This window comes from Molossus molossus, unplaced genomic scaffold (genome assembly GCF_014108415.1).
Source record: "Molossus molossus isolate mMolMol1 unplaced genomic scaffold, mMolMol1.p scaffold_m16_p_6, whole genome shotgun sequence".
In the NCBI taxonomy this organism is placed as follows: Eukaryota; Metazoa; Chordata; class Mammalia; order Chiroptera; family Molossidae; genus Molossus; species Molossus molossus.
In genome coordinates, this window is record NW_023425399.1 from 34,978,426 (window position 1) to 34,999,677 (window position 21,252).

The following is a 21,252-nucleotide window of genomic DNA, read 5'->3' on the forward strand; positions in this document are numbered from 1 at the left end:
CTTTCACACACACATTGTGTATTAAAATGTGTTTGAAGGTGACCTGGAAGTGTGTATATGTGTGGTAGTTAGCCCTGTGATTGCAAACATGATAATAGTGATAAATAAGCAGCTTTTTGGGGTCCATGTAAAATGAGGATGAATAACCTGCTAAAGATCTTTGTTCTTTACATACACGGTCTGTCTTGCAGCAGATTTACAGTTTCAAGAATAACAATGACAATAAAGAGGGTATTCCTTGAGTCAATTAATGATTTAAGGTCCCAGAGATCCAAAGTGTGATTTCTGGTGTTTTATCTGGTAAATTACCAGTTACAGTAACAAGTGAAGCTCCTATTTGTTGAGCCCTCTTGTGAACTCTTTATTCAGATGGATGTTGTGCAACCAAGCAGGGCCTGGTCACGAGGGTACATTCAGTTGGGGGGCAGAAATGGCTCCTGCATTGGGAACAAATAGGTAGGGGTGAGATTACATCTCCTTATTAGTCCCTCTTTAGGAAATAATAAGCATGTGTGGAACATACAGCAGGTGTTTTTGTTTTTTCTTAACCCACTAAAGCTAGAAATTCTTGGAGGATTCTTGTCTATAAAAACCACACAGTAGTTTATGGTTTTCTGATTCAAGCAGAGAAGACCTGTTTGCATTTTAACTAGGCAGCATCAGAACATGTATCACATTGAAAGCCATATTACTTGTTTTGTGTTAGAAGTTATGAATTATATTCTTTAAAATTATGACAAGGCTAAATATAGCCATACTATTTTGGTTGCATTTTGAAATCCTGAACAAGGTCCCGTCTGACATATTTTTAGTGAATTACAATCTTTTTATTCATTTACTTTTATTTTGCTTTATTTTTTGCATCACCATTTACCCCCCTATACCCTCTTCCACCCCCACACTCCCCTCAAAGTCACCACACTGCAGTGAATTACAACCTTTCAGCACTGACCACCAGATTTAGATTTGTCTCACTTGACTCTTATTTTACATCTAGAATTTGTCTGTTTCAGTGCAGTTAAGCCTACTGGTATAATCTTAGTCTAATTAACAGTATGTTGTGATCTGGGACGCCTGTCAAAAATCATTATGGGAGCTAGAAAACACTGGGAGGTAAAATGAATACATGACCTCATCTCTTATTTTCAACTAGATTATAAATTACTTTCAAAGAGACTGAAAAAAGAAAAAGAAAAATAACATTTTTTCCATTAAGCTGTGACAAATGTGTTTTGTATGGTTTTGCTGTTAATAATTCCTCTTAGCTGCTAGAATGGAGGATTTTGTTTGAAGTATTTGAAACTAATTGCTGCCAGGATAAAGATTTTACTAGTGATACAGAGTAGACATCAATTCTTACCCTTTGTTAATTGATCCTGCTTGTTTAACTGGAGAAATAAAAATGTACGTCTACTGAAGAGAAATCTGTGAGCACAAACTCTTCTGTTTTCAAATGTATTTCACAGGTTGTTTATCTTATTTAAATGTACAATAATACAGTAGACAAGAGAATGCATCTGCTGTTCCTTTAATATCAGAACTGTGCACGTTACAATAGGTGTCACTGTTTTGCTTGGTCCAATCATGATTGGTGACTTCAGCTATTGGCTCCGAGCACTGGCTGTCTGACTCCATCTGCAGGGCTGTAATACCTACTCTCCTCTGATCCATTCACCACACAACTTCAGCCGGCTGAACAGACTCGCGGCTCCAGCACATCTTGCTAACCTAATTCAGAAAACAAGTGCTACGGCTCTCTGCCTGTCATCTTCGCTCCTGTAGCATTTTCAGGTGATCCAGGAAACTGGGTTATTTTTATGAGCAAATAAGAGAAACAGGAATCATGACGGGTATGTATTTAACAGACCCAGTACTGGATAAAACTTAAAGCCAGTTACTATTCAACATAGTGAAAAGGTCACCTTGCCTGGCTGAGAAAAGAAGCGAAATATCAGCTTGTTGGTCTCTGTTAACATCCTAGCTCGTGTGAGCCTCTTTTCCTTGATGTTCGTACCATCTTGGGATATCTAGCTCTAAAGAGAGACATACTGTACTCATGGTAGATGACAAGGAAAAGAACATGAAATGTCTCACCTTCTTCTTGATGCTTCCAGAGACGGTAAAGAACAGGTCCAAGAAAAGCTCAAAGAAAACAAATACCAGCAGCAGCAGCAGCAGTAGCAGCAGCAGCAGCAGCATCAGCAAGTTGTCTCCAGTTTGTTATGAAATAATTACCTTGAAGACTAAAAAGAAGAAGATGGCTGCTGATATATTTCCCCGCAAAAAACCAGCAACCTCCAGCAGCACCACTGTCCAGCAGTACCACCAACAGAACCTCAGTAACAACAACCTTATTCCCGCCCCAAACTGGCAGGGTCTTTATCCTACCATCAGAGAAAGGTAAGTGCCGGGCCAGCATGTTTACTTTAAAAGTTTTCCTGTGTTGAAGTTTCTGCTTTTGCACAACCCATACTGTATTTTAATATAAATCTGTGTTTCCTCTTTTCCCAGCAGCTTTTTTTGGTAATGGAAAACTGCCTTGTACCTTTTCCAAAACAGTACAGCTGTTTTCCTCTTAGATAAAAATGTTTTTGCAAGCTGTAACATTTAAGTGACAGGGGTATGTCTATGGACCATAGAAGACAGAAACCTTTTATTTTATCCTTAGTCTGATGAAAAGTTTGGCTAACTTTTTTTTTTTTTTTTAACTTTAGTTACTTCCCATGTGCTTGCAATGATTACAAACACAGTTGTTTAGTTGGAACCTTCATTTGTAGTTTTACCGTAAAGTTATTAAACTGTTGCTTAACTTGCAAGTCTTCTGTGGGTTTTGTATATTGGAAAGGGGGTATTAAAAATGCTGGCTGCTGTGAATTAATGAATTGCTTCTGTTTATAGAAATGCGGTGATGTTCAATAATGATTTGATGGCAGATGTACATTTTGTGGTTGGGCCACCAGGTGGGACTCAGCGGTTGCCAGGACACAAAGTAAGCAACAGCTGCATTACCGGTTTAGTCCTGAGGTTTACAAAGAGGGACCCTCTCTGTCAGCCTGGAATTTGGGGTGGGCAGCTTGCTGATGATGGCAGACAGTGCATGTTTCACCGATCACTATGAAAGCTCAGCCTCTCCAAAGGGTTTTGGCCACGCTTAATTTTTTTCTTTGTTCCTTTTACCCTGCTTTATATCTCACACAAAAACATGCCCTTTTAACTCGCCAGTCATGGGGACTTGTTGTGACAGGTTAGGAGAGTCATATGTTTGCTCTTCCCCTAGAAGTCACATAAGCTTTTCTTTTCTTTATTTATTTTGTAATAAGGGAACTGGAGCATTAATCTGTTAAAGCCTTGAGATAATTAGCAGCATAGGTACTGGTTTGCACGAGCAGCTATCTTATACTGTCACAGCAAGAGACACTCACTCTGTACCTTGGCTGTGACAAGAGAGCAGGTCAAGGTGCTCTGTGTCCACTAAGCCTGATTGCTTAGAGCTGTTTTTCTGGGTTGATTTCTGAAAATGTTTCAATTTAGAGCATGAAATAAGATTTCCCTTTCTCCACAGTATGTTTTAGCTGTTGGGAGCTCTGTGTTCCATGCAATGTTTTACGGAGAACTTGCTGAGGACAAAGATGAAATCCGTATACCAGATGTCGAACCTGCTGCTTTTCTCGCTATGCTGAAGTAAGCATCATTTGTATGTTTGGAAAGAGTTTGTTTATGCTGTATTTGTACTCTGCTGGTTCCACAGTTAAATCTAAGTTCTGTGTAACAGAAAAAGGAGACTGATGAAGAAGGAGGGTGCTGCTTACCTTGTAAATGTTTTTGGAGAAACCTGTGCATCTTTCATCGGAAAGCATGTGGGATGATGCGTTCATTTATAATCATACCTTGGCATGGGATTTGGGGGCAAGTGGCTTATGATTTGATTTTTAACAACTTAGAATTAAAAAAAAAAACTTTCTGTAGTAAGCATTATCTAATAGAGGATGTTTTCTCTGAACGCATTTTGTCTGAAGAACTCTTTAAAGACAAATTATATTTTTGCTTCATAATTCTGGAAATATATACCTTGTTTCAATACCACCAGTTAAGAGAGCCCTACGTTTTTTAGGAGTTTTTGTTTCCTTCCAGCAAATGTAAAACTTACTATCTGTTGATATCATCTGATCTTTGTGCACACACATACACATGCTCTCACATACTCAGGTACCTTTTCTCCAGGATAAGAAGCATTTGCATTTGATAGTAGAGGAGCAATGTTTGAGAAACATGAATAGTTTTCTGTGTATTTATACAGAATAACTTTAATTGTAATATAGCAATATAAAGCTATAAGGTATACATTTATTAAAATAGCTTTATATTCCATGGATCTTTGAGAATTCAGTACATGTTAATGAGGTAAATAGAATCCACTTTTTTACATGTACTGATGCTAGGAAGTGATAACCTACCATGTTATGAAAATCCAATGATTATTCTAAGTCATATTTATATAATTTTATGTTAAATACTTTAGCACACCAGATATATCAGAATTCAAAGTTATCAGCTGCTTTAGGAATTTCAGTTCACTAGAATAAATGTGTTTGTTGAAAAAATTAGTCATGTAGGTCAACAAATTGGGCAGTAATCCCACAAATGTTTAAGATGTTGCTATATACTGTCTGCTGCCTGCTGAAAAATAAGTAGTATAGTTAATTTTGTAACCGAGTCCAAGCTCGATGTGTGACAGCCAGTGAGTCGAGTGACAAGCAGTTGGGGCAAAGAAAGCGACTTTATTCAGAAAGCCAAGAACATGTCACACCAGCGTCCTAAAGAACCATCTTAAGAAAGCACAGAATTCAGGCTTCTTTTATGTCTAGGGATGAGGGAAACAGGAGAGGCAAGAGGTGATTGATGACTGTAGACATCTGGGCACCAGCAGGGGTTCAAGAAAGATTGTGAAACTTCTTTGTTCTTAGTCTGAGGACTCTAGTTGATGTGAGTCCGGTCATAAGGTTAGGTTCCTGCAAATCTGTGGTAAACATTGTTTTTGTACATGCTTTCTTTATCTCCTTGGGAGAGGCAGTTTCTAGTAAGGGGCTGTTTTTGTACAAGTAAAGCCACAAGCTGAATTCCTCCAGTGATTAGCATGTCTGTATGCAAGATTTAGCAGAAGCTATTAACCTAAAAGCCATGGGAACAAAGCAGGCTTGAACAAGATGGAGTCAGAGAGGCCAAGCATTTCACTGTTGCAGTTCTAGAACTTAAAAGTATTTAATTATTTATTTGTATTATAGCTTTGAAATCTAATTGCTGCTGACGTAAACTTACACAGTGGTAGGTAGAGAAATTAAAGGCAAGTGTGTGTGTGAAGTAACAAAATGTAAACTAATTCACCAGTTTTTAACCAAACAATACTTTATGACCTTTCTAATCTTTTAGAGGTATAAAAGTACAGGAACCAGTTTTACCTGCAAGACTTTTTTTTCTTTTCCCCCATCAGTCCAGATTGTATATTTGACACTGTCTGTTGCAGAGAGGAATGCCGACAGGAGGTCAACATTTTTTTTATTTTATTTTTTTAATCCTCACCCGAGGATATTTTTCCATTTTTTGTACAGGTAGAGTAGGAGGGAGAGAGAGGGAGGGAGAGAGAGAGAAATATCGACGTGAAGGGACACATCGAGTGGCTGCCACCCGCACGACCAACCAGGGCCGGGGACAAACTGCAACCGAAGTACGTGCCCTTAGCGGGAACCGAACCCGGGTCTCTCGGGACCGCAGGCCGACGCTCTAACCGCTGAGCCAAACTGGCCAGTGCAGGAGGTCAACATTTTAACTTTATGTACACAACTAGGAAACACGAGTAGGAATCACAGAGCTACACCTCCCTAAGTCATTTGGTCAGTTGACAAACATCTTTACTCACAGATGTATTGCCTAGAATATATCTTGATACCGCTTCGTAAAATTAGACATGCCATCCACATAAAGTGGTAAAAATCAGAAAAGTAGCAAAGTGCCATTTGCTCTCGCGCCATAGTTGATCAGTACCATGTTGTCCCAGGGATAGAGGAGACCAGGTTTTCTTCGTGCCTGCATGTTGGGTGAGTAGGTAGTGTTCCTGGAAAGGGGTTGTCAAGAAAAAGGGAAGAATGTTGAGGTAATAGTTCCAGGGTAAGAGCCAGAGTGCTGACTATGCTTCAGAATCCCTCCCCCCCCCCAAGGTTCTGGTTCTCTGGTTAGAGTATCTCTAAGCTGCAGGTGTTTTGTCAACAGGTTTTGCTAGTGGTAGATGGCTTAGCCTATCAGAGAAGAGAAAGGGCTTCCTGGGGGCAAAAATGCTGGTTCCATTTTAATTGTGGACTTTTTTTCTTACTGCTATTGCCATTGGGGGGAGGGGTATATTTTTTTACTTTCTTATAGAAGCCACTGCTAATTTAGTTTCATGTGTATTTCATTAAGTTGAAATGTAATGATTAAAGGAAAACTTCACAAGTAGCTAAATGCTTTAGCTAGAAATATTCAAAAATGAATTTTTATCTGCATGTATTTTTCACCCATATGTAGTGCTCTCTGATTCACCTGGTGAACCATTGCAGTCTGATTTCTACCTTTACATACCATTCTAGGAGGCTGCACTGTCCCCCAAAACACCAAGAAATGTTTTATCTCCTGACATTACAGAATCACAGAAATAGTGCATATTAAGGCTTTCTTTATTTGTCTTTTAATTAAATTTATCTGGAACAATATATTAATCCATTCTGAAGGTGGAAGGAATGTGTGGGGGAAAAGAAAGAGTCTAGAGTTAATAAAAAAAAAAAAAAATTAAAAAAAAGCCCACTACAAAACCTGTCTTAGATTCTATGTAAGGTAACTGGAAGACAGTGTGGAAGTCCATATTTGATAGTCCACTGAACTTGGAACTACTTGAAAAAATGTCTTATTTAATCTCAGGTTTCATTTTGTATTTAGGAGAAATCCAAGTCATACTTAGAAGTATCAAGATGGAATCATTGATAACATTTTAATACTAAAGACATTTGTTTCTATCTGCATGTACATAAAAATTTTAAAGTAAAACATAATATTGCTTCTAAAACACAGGGAGGTTTTTTTTTTTTCTCTCATTAAATATAAACATGTACATGTAGTAGAATTTTGCTGATTTTTTCCTAATATTAACTGTCTCTGATATGCCATTCTAGTATTTTTTTTTAATTAAATGCTGTTTATAATATAGAGGCTAGAATGGTAACACAAAGCTAATATCTTTAATTATACAAACTTACTGTTGAGTTGCAATATTAATTTATGAACATATTTCAGATGTTTTATTAATCCCTAATCATTTTTGTAATCATCACCCAAGATGACTTTTTTTGAACTAGCTTGAAAGTAGTATCTGTTCTTGCTGGACACACTCATTTTGTGAAAATTCCACTCACGTGCTGTACTTTTTTCAGATATATCTATTGTGATGAAATTGACTTGGCTGCTGACACGGTGCTGGCTACTCTTTATGCTGCCAAAAAGTACATTGTCCCTCACCTCGCCAGAGCCTGCGTTAATTTCCTGGAGACCAGCCTGAGTGCCAAGAACGCCTGTGTGCTCCTGTCCCAGAGCTGCTTGTTCGAGGAGCCAGACCTGACCCAGCGTTGCTGGGAGGTGATCGATGCCCAGGCTGAGCTAGCTCTTAAGTCTGAGGGATTCTGTGACATCGACTTCCAGACACTAGAAAGTATCCTCCGCAGGGAAACTCTGAATGCCAAAGAAATCGTTGTTTTTGAGGCAGCTCTCAATTGGGCTGAAGTAGAATGCCAACGGCAAGATCTAGCTCTGAGTATTGAAAATAAACGCAAGGTCCTCGGAAAGGCGCTTTACTTGATCCGCATACCTACAATGGCCCTGGATGATTTTGCAAATGGTGCTGCACAGTCCGGAGTTCTAACGCTCAATGAGACCAACGACATCTTCCTTTGGTACACTGCAGCCAAAAAGCCTGAGCTGCAGTTTGTGAGTAAAGCCCGCAAGGGCCTTGTCCCCCAGCGCTGTCACCGTTTCCAGTCGTGTGCCTATCGCAGCAACCAGTGGCGCTATCGGGGCCGCTGCGACAGCATTCAGTTTGCAGTAGACAAGAGAGTGTTCATCGCTGGCTTTGGGCTGTATGGCTCCAGCTGCGGCTCTGCGGAGTACAGCGCCAAGATTGAACTCAAACGGCAGGGCGTTGTCCTGGGGCAGAACTTGAGCAAGTACTTCTCAGATGGCTCCAGCAACACCTTCCCTGTGTGGTTTGAGTACCCAGTGCAGATCGAGCCAGACACCTTCTACACAGCTAGCGTAATACTGGATGGCAATGAACTCAGCTACTTCGGACAGGAAGGCATGACGGAGGTTCAGTGTGGCAAAGTGACCGTCCAGTTTCAGTGCTCCTCAGATAGCACCAATGGCACTGGGGTACAGGGAGGGCAGATTCCCGAGCTCATATTCTATGCTTGAAAACACTGCCCGAAGCAGTGTGAGCTCTGAGGTGCACATCTGGTTCCTACTTGCTTGATGCTTAGCTCATCTGCAGATATGTGATCAGCGCAGGTAATTTGTAATGAATGAAGCTGTGGGCAGTTTCTAATTTCTTTCAACCTTTTAATTATGTACAGGCAAAAATGTAGCATTCTGCTTTTAACTATATGCTTAAAAGAGCCAAGTTCTTATTAGGGCTTTGTGGTTTTGGGAATTGCGTTCATCTATAAGCTGGGGAGAATCTGCCCCACTGACCTTCCAGTTCTGTCCCTCTTAAGAAAATTTTTGAATCACCTCAAATTTCCTCTAGTGCTTTATTTTAACAAATAGAAATAGTCTAAAATGATAATGATAAGAGTTATTTTTAAACAGAACCCCCCCCCCCAAAAAAAAGAAACAAAAAAACACGGATAAACCTCAGTGTACAATTTTGAAAGTAGTTTTGTTTCATAATAAGTAATAATTTAGAAAGTAGACAGTAGTCATGTTTAGCTCTTTTTTTTTCTTTTAAATATTTTACTTCTGGGCATGGCTTTTTCTTAAATCTTAAAATTCATAAGATTGTTAATTATTAAACACTACAAAGTGTCAGTATAAAGTGGGAAAATAAGAAATTGGATGTTTGTTTAGGCCATGACGTCCGCTATAAGCAGATTTTTATTCTGTTACATTGGAAGGCAAAGTATTGCAGTTCAGAAGTAACTAAATTATAAAGTTTTGTGGACATTAGAAAAAAGTTTCAGGCCTATTATTTTAAACTAAAGCTGTTTAAAAAGGAAACCTAAAAGAGTCCCATACTACAAATGGGTTAATTAATGGCACAATAAAATGCAGTTTGCAAAAGTCAATCTTTTCTCCCCATTTAGCTTCTGATCCCCACCATTGACTTGTTTTCATAAGTCGTACTGTATAGAATTCCTGTTCCCTTTTTTTTTTTTTTAATGACAAGAGGACCAAACAATTCTTTAGAGGAATGGAAAAACAATTAGTTATGTAGCACAATATGTTAACATACTAAGATACTTTATTCTTTTTTTTTTTTTAATCTGAAGTATACTTTACCTGTTCTAATTTGATCACATATTATCTTCTTAGTTAATTATAATTCTACTTCCTGGACTGCTAGAAGCTGGCCTCTGGCCATTTTAAAGTGCCAATATTTTCCTGCAGGGTTTTTAAAACATGATCTGGAGCAAAGCACCTGATTGTACCTACTATTCGTTGCATCAGCATCACATCCAGCTCTCTTGTTTGTCCATGGATAATGTAAACAAAGGAGGGAAACACTCTTCAAAAAGTTCTCCTTCTCTGATGGCTTGTGATGGTTTAGTGCCCACGACCCTGGTAGTGTCCATTGTGTTCACTTCCAGGTGAAGTATCCATGTGTTTCTGGGCAGCTCTTCTGCTCAGTGTGATCCTGAGATGGCTTCCTTCGCCACCCCGAGTGTGGTCTCTCGCCGCCTCCTTCTCCTGCTCTGCAAGCCTGAAGCTGGCTTGTCTGGAGCCTGGGGTTAGTCCTGGGGTGGCTGCATGTGCCTGGGCGCCCAAGTGCATGCAAGTTGTTTGCCGACTCAGGAATCGTCTCCTCCCTGCCTGGCCAGTGAGAGGTGGGACAGAAGTGTTCCCCCTGCTGGCCCCAGCAAGGCCCCAGTGAGTGACTGCCCTTTTCCTGTTCACTGTGTTTTTGGGCTACTTCTTTCCCTGTAGACAAGGGTTTGTTGCTTTGGCCAGCTTCCCTAATGGAGGAGAACACTGGATTATGGGAAATGTTTTAATCATCTTTGCCATTACCTATGTCTGTTAGCATCAATGATCAAAAGCTGTTACTGGTGATTATAAATGAGTACTCCCAGGACAACTTTCCAAAATTACCTAACAATTATTTCTTATTAGGAAAATGACAGATAGTGGTGTTGGCAAAGTATCATGAAATAAAGGTACGTTTTCAATTTACAAAATACTTGTACAAATGATTTTGCTTTTAAATTATGATTAAACATTTCAGGAATTCATAGCTACCATGCAAATTGATAGGTTATATACCTGATTAGAAGGCACTCATTTTTAAGCCAGAAGAGGAGAAACTTTAGCACTAATTTCATCATATGAGATTGTGAGGAGAGGTGAGTGTGATAACCTTACGAGTGAAGATTGTTCGTTCAGTAACACTGTCTGTGCTCCTGTTAGCCAGCTGCCCTCCATGTGGCTGGGGGCCTGCTGGGTGCACACCACCTGAGATCCTGTACACCAGGCATAAGAGAACCTAATTGTATGTTAATTACTATTACCTAAAGAAAAAAACACATTTATCACCTGATTGGCTGGTGCCCAGAACTGTGGGTGAAATTTGAAATTTTTATTTAGAATAAGAAATTTTATATTTTAAGTCCTGTTCTCCCTTGTGCATTTTCAACAACAAGGAATGAAGGCTGATGTGCTTGCTTTATTTTCTTTGGTAATCTTAAATTTTGTAGCTTTTAAAACTAGAAACTGTTCTGACAAGGCAGGCAGCTCTAGTGTATAAACACAAATTTATTAAACAAAAGACTCTGTAGATGCTTTTCCCAATGTACCTGGCAGTCTTTGTTGTTCATACTGGGGATCAGGGGAGCTAGGCTAGCAGTTCTAATGTAACATTCTTTAAGCATATCTTAATAGAGTATTTAAGTAAATGGTCTCATTTCTACATAATTATTGCACTGAACTGTCTTTTTTGTTTTTTTAAGATGTTGAAATAAGCTTGGCTAATTCAAGACACTAGCCACTTGTGCATCAGAGTGCTTGAATTTAGTAGCTTACAGCATTATTTATGAAGGAAAATATATAAATATGAAGTACCTCATGTTGAATGTTATTGTACTGTATTTTTAATGTAACAGTGCAGACTTGTTAGACACATGAATGTGTATAATCATGTTAAATGCAAATAAAAATAAAACTGATTCATAGATTTGTTTTCCTTTGCATTTTTGTAGGTCCCTTGAAACAGTAAAACATTTCATTCTGGCACTTTTGGTGCCACTACGTTTTACAGAGATGGGTTGGCAGGATCATTTGCTTGCTAAGTATTCAGATAATCTCTGATCCCTAAAGAAGTAAGTTTGAAGCAAAAGCATAAGAGAACAATGCATATAGTAATTAATTGCATTGTTCAAAGCCTGACTTAAAAAAAATTTTTTTAATGCTTTTATTGATTGTTTTTAGAGAGAGAGGAAGGGAGAGATAGAAACATCAATGTGAGAGAGAAATATCCACCGGCTGCCTCCTGCATACCCGCTACTGGGAATGGAGCCTGCAACCTGCGCATGTGCCCTAACAGGGAATCTAACTGGGACCCCTCAGTCCATGGGACAAGGCTCAGTCCACTGAGCCACACAGGCTGGGCAAAGTCTGACTCCTAAGTTAATAAGAGGGAGTCAGTGGATCATTTATATTCCCCTGATGGAATTTAGGATTGGCTGGCATTCTGCTGCTATAGTTGTTCAAATGTCTGTGAATCTGGCTGTACTAAGGGGGTGATGCTGAATTATAACTAGCTTTAGGTGTGACCAGTGCTGCTTGTTCCTGCCGGGTTATAATAGCTTGATTCTAGGAATTAAAAAAAAATAAATGTCATATGAAAATTTTGAATATAATTTTTATGTGCTCAACTAGTTTTCTATTTTTTCATATCAAGTACATGAATACACACACATTTATACATAATTATATACACATGTACATGTATTATTTCTCTGTTGCTTTTATACTAGAATTTATTGTGAAACCTTGTATATTTGCTTAACCACTTCGGATTCTATAGCATACTTGCTCAGAGGATTTTTGGAGTCATTTCCAAGAATACAGGAACTGGAACTACACATTCTCATCAGCTTAAGTACAGACACAACCTGAATTGCAGAGATCTTTAATCCAGGAAAGTCTTAGCCATTCTCTCTTCTCTGTTGCTATTTAAACTTAATTCACATATTTGTTTTCAAAATCCCAAGACAACTGGAAATTATCTTTCTCCTTTGTTAGCACTCAGGATCAACATGTCATTGAAATAACACTTTTTTCCCAGTTGACTTTATGACAAGCCTACAAAAGTCATGGACTTAAACGGGGGGGTGGGGGGGGTGGAGGTAGGCAGAAAGGAGGAAAGCACTCCTGGTGAACTAAGTGATATGAAAGTTAGAGGCCCTAACAAGAGCAAGAGGCCCTGAAAACCTGTGGTTACCATGAGTGCTAGAGGGGGGCTGTGCCTGCCTTTGAGATACTTCAGTAGAAGGTGGCTACACTTTTGATTTCTAATCCTTACGTTTCAGCCTTTTTTTCTGAGCCATTTATAGTTATTGACCAGCTACTCCCTTTGCTCAACATTTCCTAATGTCCTCCACTTTTAGAATATATCATCTCACTAAACTAAAATGGGGACACATTTTCAAAAATAGAATTTTCTCATATATTAAACTGTAACCAACATAAGCACTAGTGAAAAGAGCTTCTCAGCCAAGACATTGTGAGGTAAATGAGATGAAAATATCTGTGAGGAAAAGATGAAGATGATGAATGGTTGACCATCTCTCATGCACACACAGCAGTGTAAGACACCAGCACCTGTAGATCCACCTCTGAAGAATCTTTGGGTGCATATCCTCAATGTGGGTATCTCGCCTCTCTGTTGCCTTTTCTGACTCTTTTTTGAGGGAGGGCAGTGGGGAGGGTGTTCATATTTAATGCAGACCCTCACAATCTTTATAATTGTTTTCTATTTGCCTATTTTCTTAAATGTCATTGGACAGCAGTTTTATGGAAGATGCTGGCATTTTCTATTTTACCATCTGGGAAACCCCTAACCTCGAGATGCATAATTAAGCAAAACCCTCCACTCCTTACTTTGTCAAATCTGTACTTAAAGTTTCCTATTAGGCTACTAGTCCTTAAACATTAGTTTGTTCCTACTGTTCTCTCTTTAAGCTCTCTTGGTAGTATGCAGGCTAAGTGGTGTGGAGGAGGGGCTGTGTTAGACTTCAAGGATGATGTCCTTTTATACTTTGTGTAACAATAGTACATAAAATTATTTCAAAATTAAGGCATACTTTTTGTTTTTATGACTTTGGTGAATAGTTCATATTTAATAGACTATCTCTTTTACATCAATTTGTTTTAGAGGAGTGAAATTATACCTGAAATATTTATAAATAAGTCATACTAGTCTTGTTAATTCTAACTTGAAGTACTACGAAAAATATGACTAGCATATAGCACACAGACTTCCGTGAGAAACCAGAAGTCTAAGAGATGATATCTTGATATGTAGCAGTCTTTACTGGGACTGCAATTTGCATTTTCCTCCCTAAACTATATTCAAAATATAGTCGAAAGAAAATGACTATTTAAAAAAACTGCAAATAATCTTTGAAAGCCGGAAGCAGAGGCCACCACTTTCCGCAATCTAGTAGAATATGTAAAAATGTACTTTTGAGAGACATTCTATGCATCTTACAGAATTTTCATTTTTGTACTTAACCACTCTAAACTTTAAATTATTGCAGTACTTGTAATAGTGCTGAAACAAACAAGCATACTTGAGTCTCAACCAGTTCAAAATTAAAGAAGAATTTCAGCTCTGAGAATGTGTAGAGGCATTCACGGACTAAAGAATATTTAGCGTTTCCTGGATAATTTAGTCCCGAGAAAAACAAACAATCATATGGTCTACTGAATCACTCAAATAGTTAACTCAACCTTTATTCATTGATCCTTTGCTTTATCCCAGGCAGTGGGAGACTTGCTAGGGAGCCAGAACCTGGTAAGAAAGACATGCTGTGTGCTTTTAGAAGCTCATGGTGCAGTGCAGGGCTGCTCTGCTCAGCCCCCGCGTCATGGGTTGCTGGGAAATTGCATATCCAATGAGCTCCCACCTACTGTTGGTGTGGCCATCTGCAGATCACACTTAGGGGGGAGTGCAGAAATGCCTTTTACCACACGATCAAGGAATGGGGGCATCTAGATCAGCAATTGGGTGGGAGAAAAATGATGCTTTTAGCTGGGTTTTGAAGGAGGCATTAGAATGATGTCATGGAGATTGGTGTTGCCCCTTGGAGGAAGGGGCCGGGATGAAGGGAATTGCAGGAGGGATAGAACGGCCAACAGCTCAGCTCAATATGGCTCCAATAAAGGCTACTTGTAGAAGAACAAGACCACCTACTGTGTGCAGGGTATGGAGCAAGATAAAGAACTGGGCAGGAACAGGAAGTGCTTTATCTGTTAGGCTAAATTGTCTGGCTTTTATCCACAGAACAAAGCAGTGACGTTGGAGAGATTTATGATAGATGAGACAACAGTTTTCTGTTTTAGAAGTGTCTTTCTTGAGCTCTGAGAAGAATTGCCTGGATGGGTCTGCAGGCCAGAGGAAAAGTTAGGGCTGTGAGTAACACAAATTAAGACCAAGAGGCCAGGGAATAGAGGGAGGAGAGAAGAATGAAGATTCTAGAAATGAGGAGGGGAAATACCCAGGGTGTAGGGGCTGTGATATCCAATTAAAAGGGCTTTGCTAAGCTGGAGTGAAACTTCATGCCTTACATGTATGAGGGGGAAAGAATCCGTTTTTACTCTACCATCTTCTACAGGTGATCGATTTATAGGTACACAGTCTTGATTTTAAGATTCTTTGGGAAAAAGGAAAAACGAGGGTTGACATGGTGAACTGGTTATAGGAGACTGGGTGAGGCAGCCTGGATCTGAACCCTTAATTTCTCTGAGCCTCGATTCTCTCAAGAAGGCAACAGCAATAACAGTGCCTTTCTCACAGGCTTATTAGGCCAATTAAGTAAGTCAGTATTCCTAAAGCACTTGTAACAGTACCAGGCAAACGAAGGTGTCGTATATGTGCTGAGACAATGTAAAAGACCACAAATTAACCCCATGCACTTTCCTCATATATGACCCTATGAAAACCAGTTTACTATTAGTTTGCACACACTTCTAACAAACTGTCAATGCGAAGAATTAAAAAGTCATGTTGCTGTTTCTTTAAATCCCTATGGTCAATGCCTAGGGAGTGTATAAAACTTCAAAGAGCTGTTATTAGGGAATTCTCACATTTTAACTGATTTCCTAAGAAGTATTTCAGTGCTGCCATGTTAATAAGAGACTGATGATGTAGATAGATTCTGACATATCAGATGCCTTCTGTGCTAGGATATTAACTTGATTTTCTGAGAGAATGACTCAAAAAGCTGACTGAGAGCACTGAACACGTTTTTTGAGGGAACTTTTGAAGGCATTTTCCAAGAAGGGTCTATTTTGTAGGTAAAAGAATAATTCCTTTACTAGTCCTAGTTCTGTTAGAGTCAAAATAGGCTCTTTTTTCTTGGCCTGCATCTTAGACAATTTTGTATATAACCCCTTCTCAAAATATTTTGGCATGTGCTTATGGGTGATGTGCATATTGAATGGCTAGTTGTTTTATTCAAGCAGATAGGTGTGCCGGGAGTACTGGTGACAGTATAGGTTTCCCCTCTCTTGGTGGCACGTTACGCCCCTTCTGCTGCCTTCCCCACAAAGGCCCTTCACCTGAAGGCTTACCCCATCCTGAGCCAGTGCTGGGGCCTCACTTGACAAAGTCCCTAATTTCCTAGAAGTTAATTTCTTGTCCCTTGTTCTGGATGCTCTGTTTTGCAAAATAAGCTTTCAGGAACCTCCCCCCCCCCCCGCCCCCCGAGATTCTCATTCATGCGCCGGTCACTTTTATAGGAAACTCAGAGTGGGTATGTGGGTTATTCTGATGCAGAGACAGGGTCAAGAACCACGGGTGTAGACAAACCTCCTGGAGCCTTTACTCACGCCCACAAGGACATCTAGCTTCAGCACCTTGTTCCCTGACGGGAACCTGGTGCTACACACTCCCAGACATCAGTCTGGCGCTTATACCCTGGACCCATGAGCCCTGGAGTGGACTCCAGATAAAACCCCAGCCCTCATTAGTGGATGAAATAAACCAAGGGTATCTGAAGAACCAGCCTCAGACCTCCTAACTTCTTGATCCTGATCTGTTTGTCAATCTTACTCTTGATTCCCTGTACCCCAGCCCTCCATCCGCACCTCCAAAGCTCATAGATCTAGTCCTTATAGCAGTGTCCTCTTCCCAACTCTAGTTCATTTGACCATGTTTAAGTACTTACCACTCAGTGCTTGCCCATGTTTGGGACTCTGGTTCTGAGCCCTATGTCTAAACATTGTACTTCCTTCAGCTGTGTGCTGACCACATCCAGTAGGTCTTCAGGGTCTCCTCATTTAGCCTTCTCACCCAGGCTGATATTTCTGCCCACTGGTCTTGACGGAGCCCCCTGCCCAGCCTGTTCTGTAGCCTCCAATCCCTGTTCTTCTTACCTCTGACCTGCCCCGCAGAATGGCCTGCTTAAAATACATTCGTGACAGCTCTCTGTTGCCCAAATAACATGTAACAAATACGTAAAACCTCGGTAGCACCCAGCAATACATTTAAGCTCCCACATCTAGGAACAACGGTGGGTTGTCTTAGCAGCCCTGCGGACTTGACTGGGCTCACTCGTGGGGGTTGGCTGCCTTTGGTTGGGGCGACTTCGCTCTGATTGTCTCTTCCTGTAGACTATGCACAGTCTCATGGTAGTGGCCAAGGCACAAGAAAATCACCTGCAACAGCAAGAAAGGTGCAAGGCCTTTGAGGTCTGGGCTCGGAACTTGCACACCAGCACTTATGCTGTATTCTGTTGGCCAAAACCAATCACAAGCCTCCCAGATGCCAGGAGTAGGGGAAGGGACTGGGCCTCTTTGCTGAGAAGCACTGCAAAGTCACTGGCAAGGGCTGTGGCTAAAGAGGGATGTCGTGTTGGGCCATTTTTGGCATCATTAGGCCACAGCATTTCACCGGAGTGTTAGAGGCACCTACATGTAGACACTGTGCTTCCTTTGAATCTGGACCCCACAGTCAGGGCCACTTAAAGTTACCCACAGAGGATCTACTGGCCCCAAAGGCATTAGTGAACATGGAGATTTCACTGAAGATTTTATAGGGGAGAGGAGGAGGAATCTCTCTCATGTACATAAACTATCCAAATATTCTTTTAGAAGGCCCCCTTTTAATGTAACTAGTTTGTTCTGCTAACAATCACTTCTTCTTGGCTCCAAACCCACAGGCACAGCTGTATCTTCTCATCAGACCACATCACATGCCCTCGCTCCAGCACCTCAGTCTGGAGACTTCACCTGCAGTTAGTAAACACCCCATTGGTGGAATATTTTTGTCTTGTCATTTACCTGACTCCCACTCTGATATAGCTGTCTGTTAGCCTACCTGTACAGTTTTGCTCAGAAAAGCAGGCCCTAGTACAGCGGGGAAAGAGAGTGGAAGTAGATAGGAAGGAGCCTCCCCACTCGGTTTCTTCATCATCATTGAAGGCAATACCCTTAGGGAACCTTAGATGGTCCGCGAACTCCTTCCAGGTTCAGGAAGGTAGAGAGAAGCTAAGTGCTGGCTCAGAGCGTCAGGAAGAGAAGAGGGAGATGGACTTTGATATAACAGCTCAGACAACCCTTGGGGCCATGGAAAATTGAGGAAAGAGGGTTGGCTGAAGCAGGGATAAATGATGGGGTCTCAGGTGAGCAGAAAATCTCATGCAGCATCTCTACTGGGAGCTTCTCTCCCGCTTCCTGGGACCCACCCACATGTTTGGGACTGACGCACATGTCTGACCTGGGACCGACCCACATGTCTGACCTGAGGAAGCTCAGCTGGTGGAAAAGTTTCAGGCGAGTCCACCAGCCAATGACCTGGGCACGTTCTCCTAAGGTCTGTCTGACGAGGACTATCTTTTGTGACCGTGCCACCAAGGCCTCATATGTGACCCCCCAGCAATGCTTTGTTGCCACACACGTGGGCTGGTGCGTCAGCTCTGTACTCTCTGCTCTTTGGGGAAATGTGGCCGTGCTCTTGGTCCTGCTTTTCTCCACAGTACAGAAAGTTTTCACGGCAGGAGTGTCCCAGATCCTGCACTCCTTACTGAGGAATCATCCTTGCTTACTGCTAGGAACCTGTCCGAATCTCAGCTACTGAAAGAGAGGCTTCATGACTCCACTCCTTCCCCAGATTTCAGACCTTTTTGCTACATGGTTTTATCAGAAATCAAGACAGAAGCAGCTCTTGCTTACACTTCCAACATTTATTGTTCTTAAGTAAAGAAATACTAAAAATAAGACAGTTGTGATATACTGTAAATATTTTCTTGTTCACCAGTTAGTGTTGTTGCACCTTAAAAAGAATTTTCATGACTGTAGGTATGGTTTGGGTTTGAGGTAACATTCAGATAATTTGGAGCCATGACATACAGGGGCATCCCAGATATTAGCTCTTTCATCCATCCCAATCAGAATATGGGGCTGAATGAGAGCATCTCCCAGGCCAGACCTCTTCCATGGTAGAGGATGTGAAAGCTTCTCCCCCTTTCCTCCCTCTTCCCACTGCAGTAGGAGGAAGGCACGTCCTAGTACAGACAGCTCCCCAGGAGAGCAGACCCGAGCAGAGTGAATGACATCTATCTCTAATAGGAGTCCAGTGCACAGACTGACTATATGTGTAAGAAAACTCTATTTGGGGTTTTTTTAGGTGTTTGTGTTGGGTTTCATTGCCATTCTTTAATATTACATTTATTCAGACAGAGTTCAGAAGTCAGAAAGGAAATGAACTGAGTTCTTCCCTGTAATTGCAAAGTAAAACCCGTCTTCATGTTCAGTTATTAGATGGATAAAACACAATTTCCAAATATGCAACTCACCTTGACCTCCAACTCCAACTCAAGAAAACTTCAGGCATGAGTACGGAGGTGGCTAGAAGTAGGATAGTGTTGGCAAAATGAAGGAAAGGGGAGAGAGCGAGTCTGACTTACCATTACCTCTGAGATCCAAACTCTGGAGTAGAAGGATGAAGGAAAGGAGCGGACTACTTTTGGGCGAGGAAGTGATGTTCAATAGTGACAAGCCACAGGGGTGAGGAAGACGGCTCTGTTAGACCTCCCTGATCTGCCACCTGTACTTTGTAAGGAACCTTTGTTTGCTAAACCTTTTACTAGAGTCTGTCCCATGAATGACCTTATCAGGTCTGTTCCTTGGGAGCATTTCAGTCTGGGCCTCCAAATAGAGCCCAGATTGCAGGCCAGACCCACCAGCCATTCAGGCTTGAGGAGTGAGGTAGGAAACCAGTTCATCCTAGACTGTTCTCCATGAAGTATTGTCCTTAGGTCCTGTAGCAGCTGAAAAGATGAATGGGCTTTGAGCTTGGCAGAAATAAAACAAGTCTTACTCATGGTGGACTCAGACATACCTGGAGTCCAGAGGATGGTGTCAAAGTGTCCTGACTGTTCTGTGCCGACGCCTCCGGCTAGGGGAAGTCAACCTCGCCTGGAGAGGCAGAGGTCCTCTTGGCTTGCGTGCATCCTTATTCCTTTTCTCCCCTTCTTGCTTTGGTGAGGTCATCCTACTGTTGCTCCATGGCCTTTAGCTGTAGCCCTTGAACTTGGGCAGTTCGTCCAGCATCAACCCCATTCCCACATTCATCAGCAAAGGTGTTAAAAGTGAGGAAGCTTTTATCTTGCAGAACTGCCTTTGCCTCACAACTAAAAGACCACTTCACAAAAGGGGGGAGAATAGAGTGGGACAAAGCAGGTGGAAGAGCCCGTGGAAGCCAGGTTGTCACAGTGATGAAGATGGGTGGGAACACATTGGTGAATGTGAGCAGATACCTGATCACCAACACAGAGACAAGAAAAGACAAGGCAAGCAGCTTCTTAAGCTTAAATAAAATAAGGCAGTTGTCAGGTTTTACCATGTGACTGCAATTTACACAGGGGCCATGCAGTCTTCCCAAACTCCCACTAAGACGCCCTGGCTAGAAAAACAAATTACCATGTGCAGCCAGAATGCAATCTTTCCTAGGTCATTATCAGAGTGGGTCTCTTGTCAATACCATGCCTGATTGGGAGCAGCTCTCAGAATCACTTAGTTTCTCTTGTCAGGGGGAGCTTTTTACCTGCTTCCTGCTGTCCTGTCATTTAGTGCTAACCCCAAAAGGCAGTGTTAAATTGATGTCATCTTTCCAATTTCATTCCAGAAGCATTTCCCTTTTTGGATAACAATGGGAATATTTGCACAATAATCGGGAGAGAAGATTGGCCAAACACAAATGCTGTGAAAACTCCTAAGTGGGATGACGGTATTCATTTATCAGCAGGTCCCATCCTTCTGGGTGACACAAAGAAGAATGAATCTCATTCAGGTAGCAGGATCAATAAAGAAAATAAAAGCAAGCCCGGACCAAGAAGGAACCCATTGCCTTTAGTTGGGAGTGGTTTTGATTTAAGACTATTGTAGAATTACCACCAAACACACAACTAAAGGGAATATTGATAATTGTTGAACTGGAAGATGGATACATGAGTCTCAAGGTACAACCTATGTTTGTGTATGTTTAACTATTTCCATGATAAAAAAATTATTTTTAATTGTGGTAGGAACTGGATCAAAGAGTTTATACATGTCATACAGTTCCTAGGCAGAGACCAATTCCCCCTAAATTTAATTTGCAATGCAAGCAGGAACCATTCCAATAACTTACAGCTGAAAGTGTGTTTGAAAGTAAAACTGGCCCATTTTAGACACACATGTGGATAAAGGGTTCTCTGGTATCCGCCCATCTCTGGCATTATGTAATAGAGACTAAGGTTTTCA

General features: G+C 41.1%; 1 protein-coding gene across 2 annotated transcripts in view; it reads left to right on the plus strand.

Annotated features, from left to right (window-relative positions):
* BTBD3 (BTB domain containing 3) overlaps window positions 1–11,428 on the plus strand; it is a 33,860-nt gene extending 22,432 nt beyond the window's left edge. The window contains exons 2-5 of one of the 2 annotated variants that reach the window (XM_036245516.1): window positions 2,115–2,400; window positions 2,899–2,989; window positions 3,563–3,681; window positions 7,455–11,428. In XM_036245516.1, coding sequence (XP_036101409.1) covers window positions 2,258–2,400; window positions 2,899–2,989; window positions 3,563–3,681; window positions 7,455–8,487 — 1,386 coding nt within the window. In that variant the 5' untranslated portion in view covers window positions 2,115–2,257 and the 3' untranslated portion in view covers window positions 8,488–11,428. Of the gene's footprint in view, window positions 1–1,694; window positions 2,401–2,898; window positions 2,990–3,562; window positions 3,682–7,454 lie in introns of those variants that run through there. The other variant, XM_036245515.1, reaches the window with a different exon arrangement.
* Window positions 11,429–21,252: the final 9,824 nt, after the last annotated feature.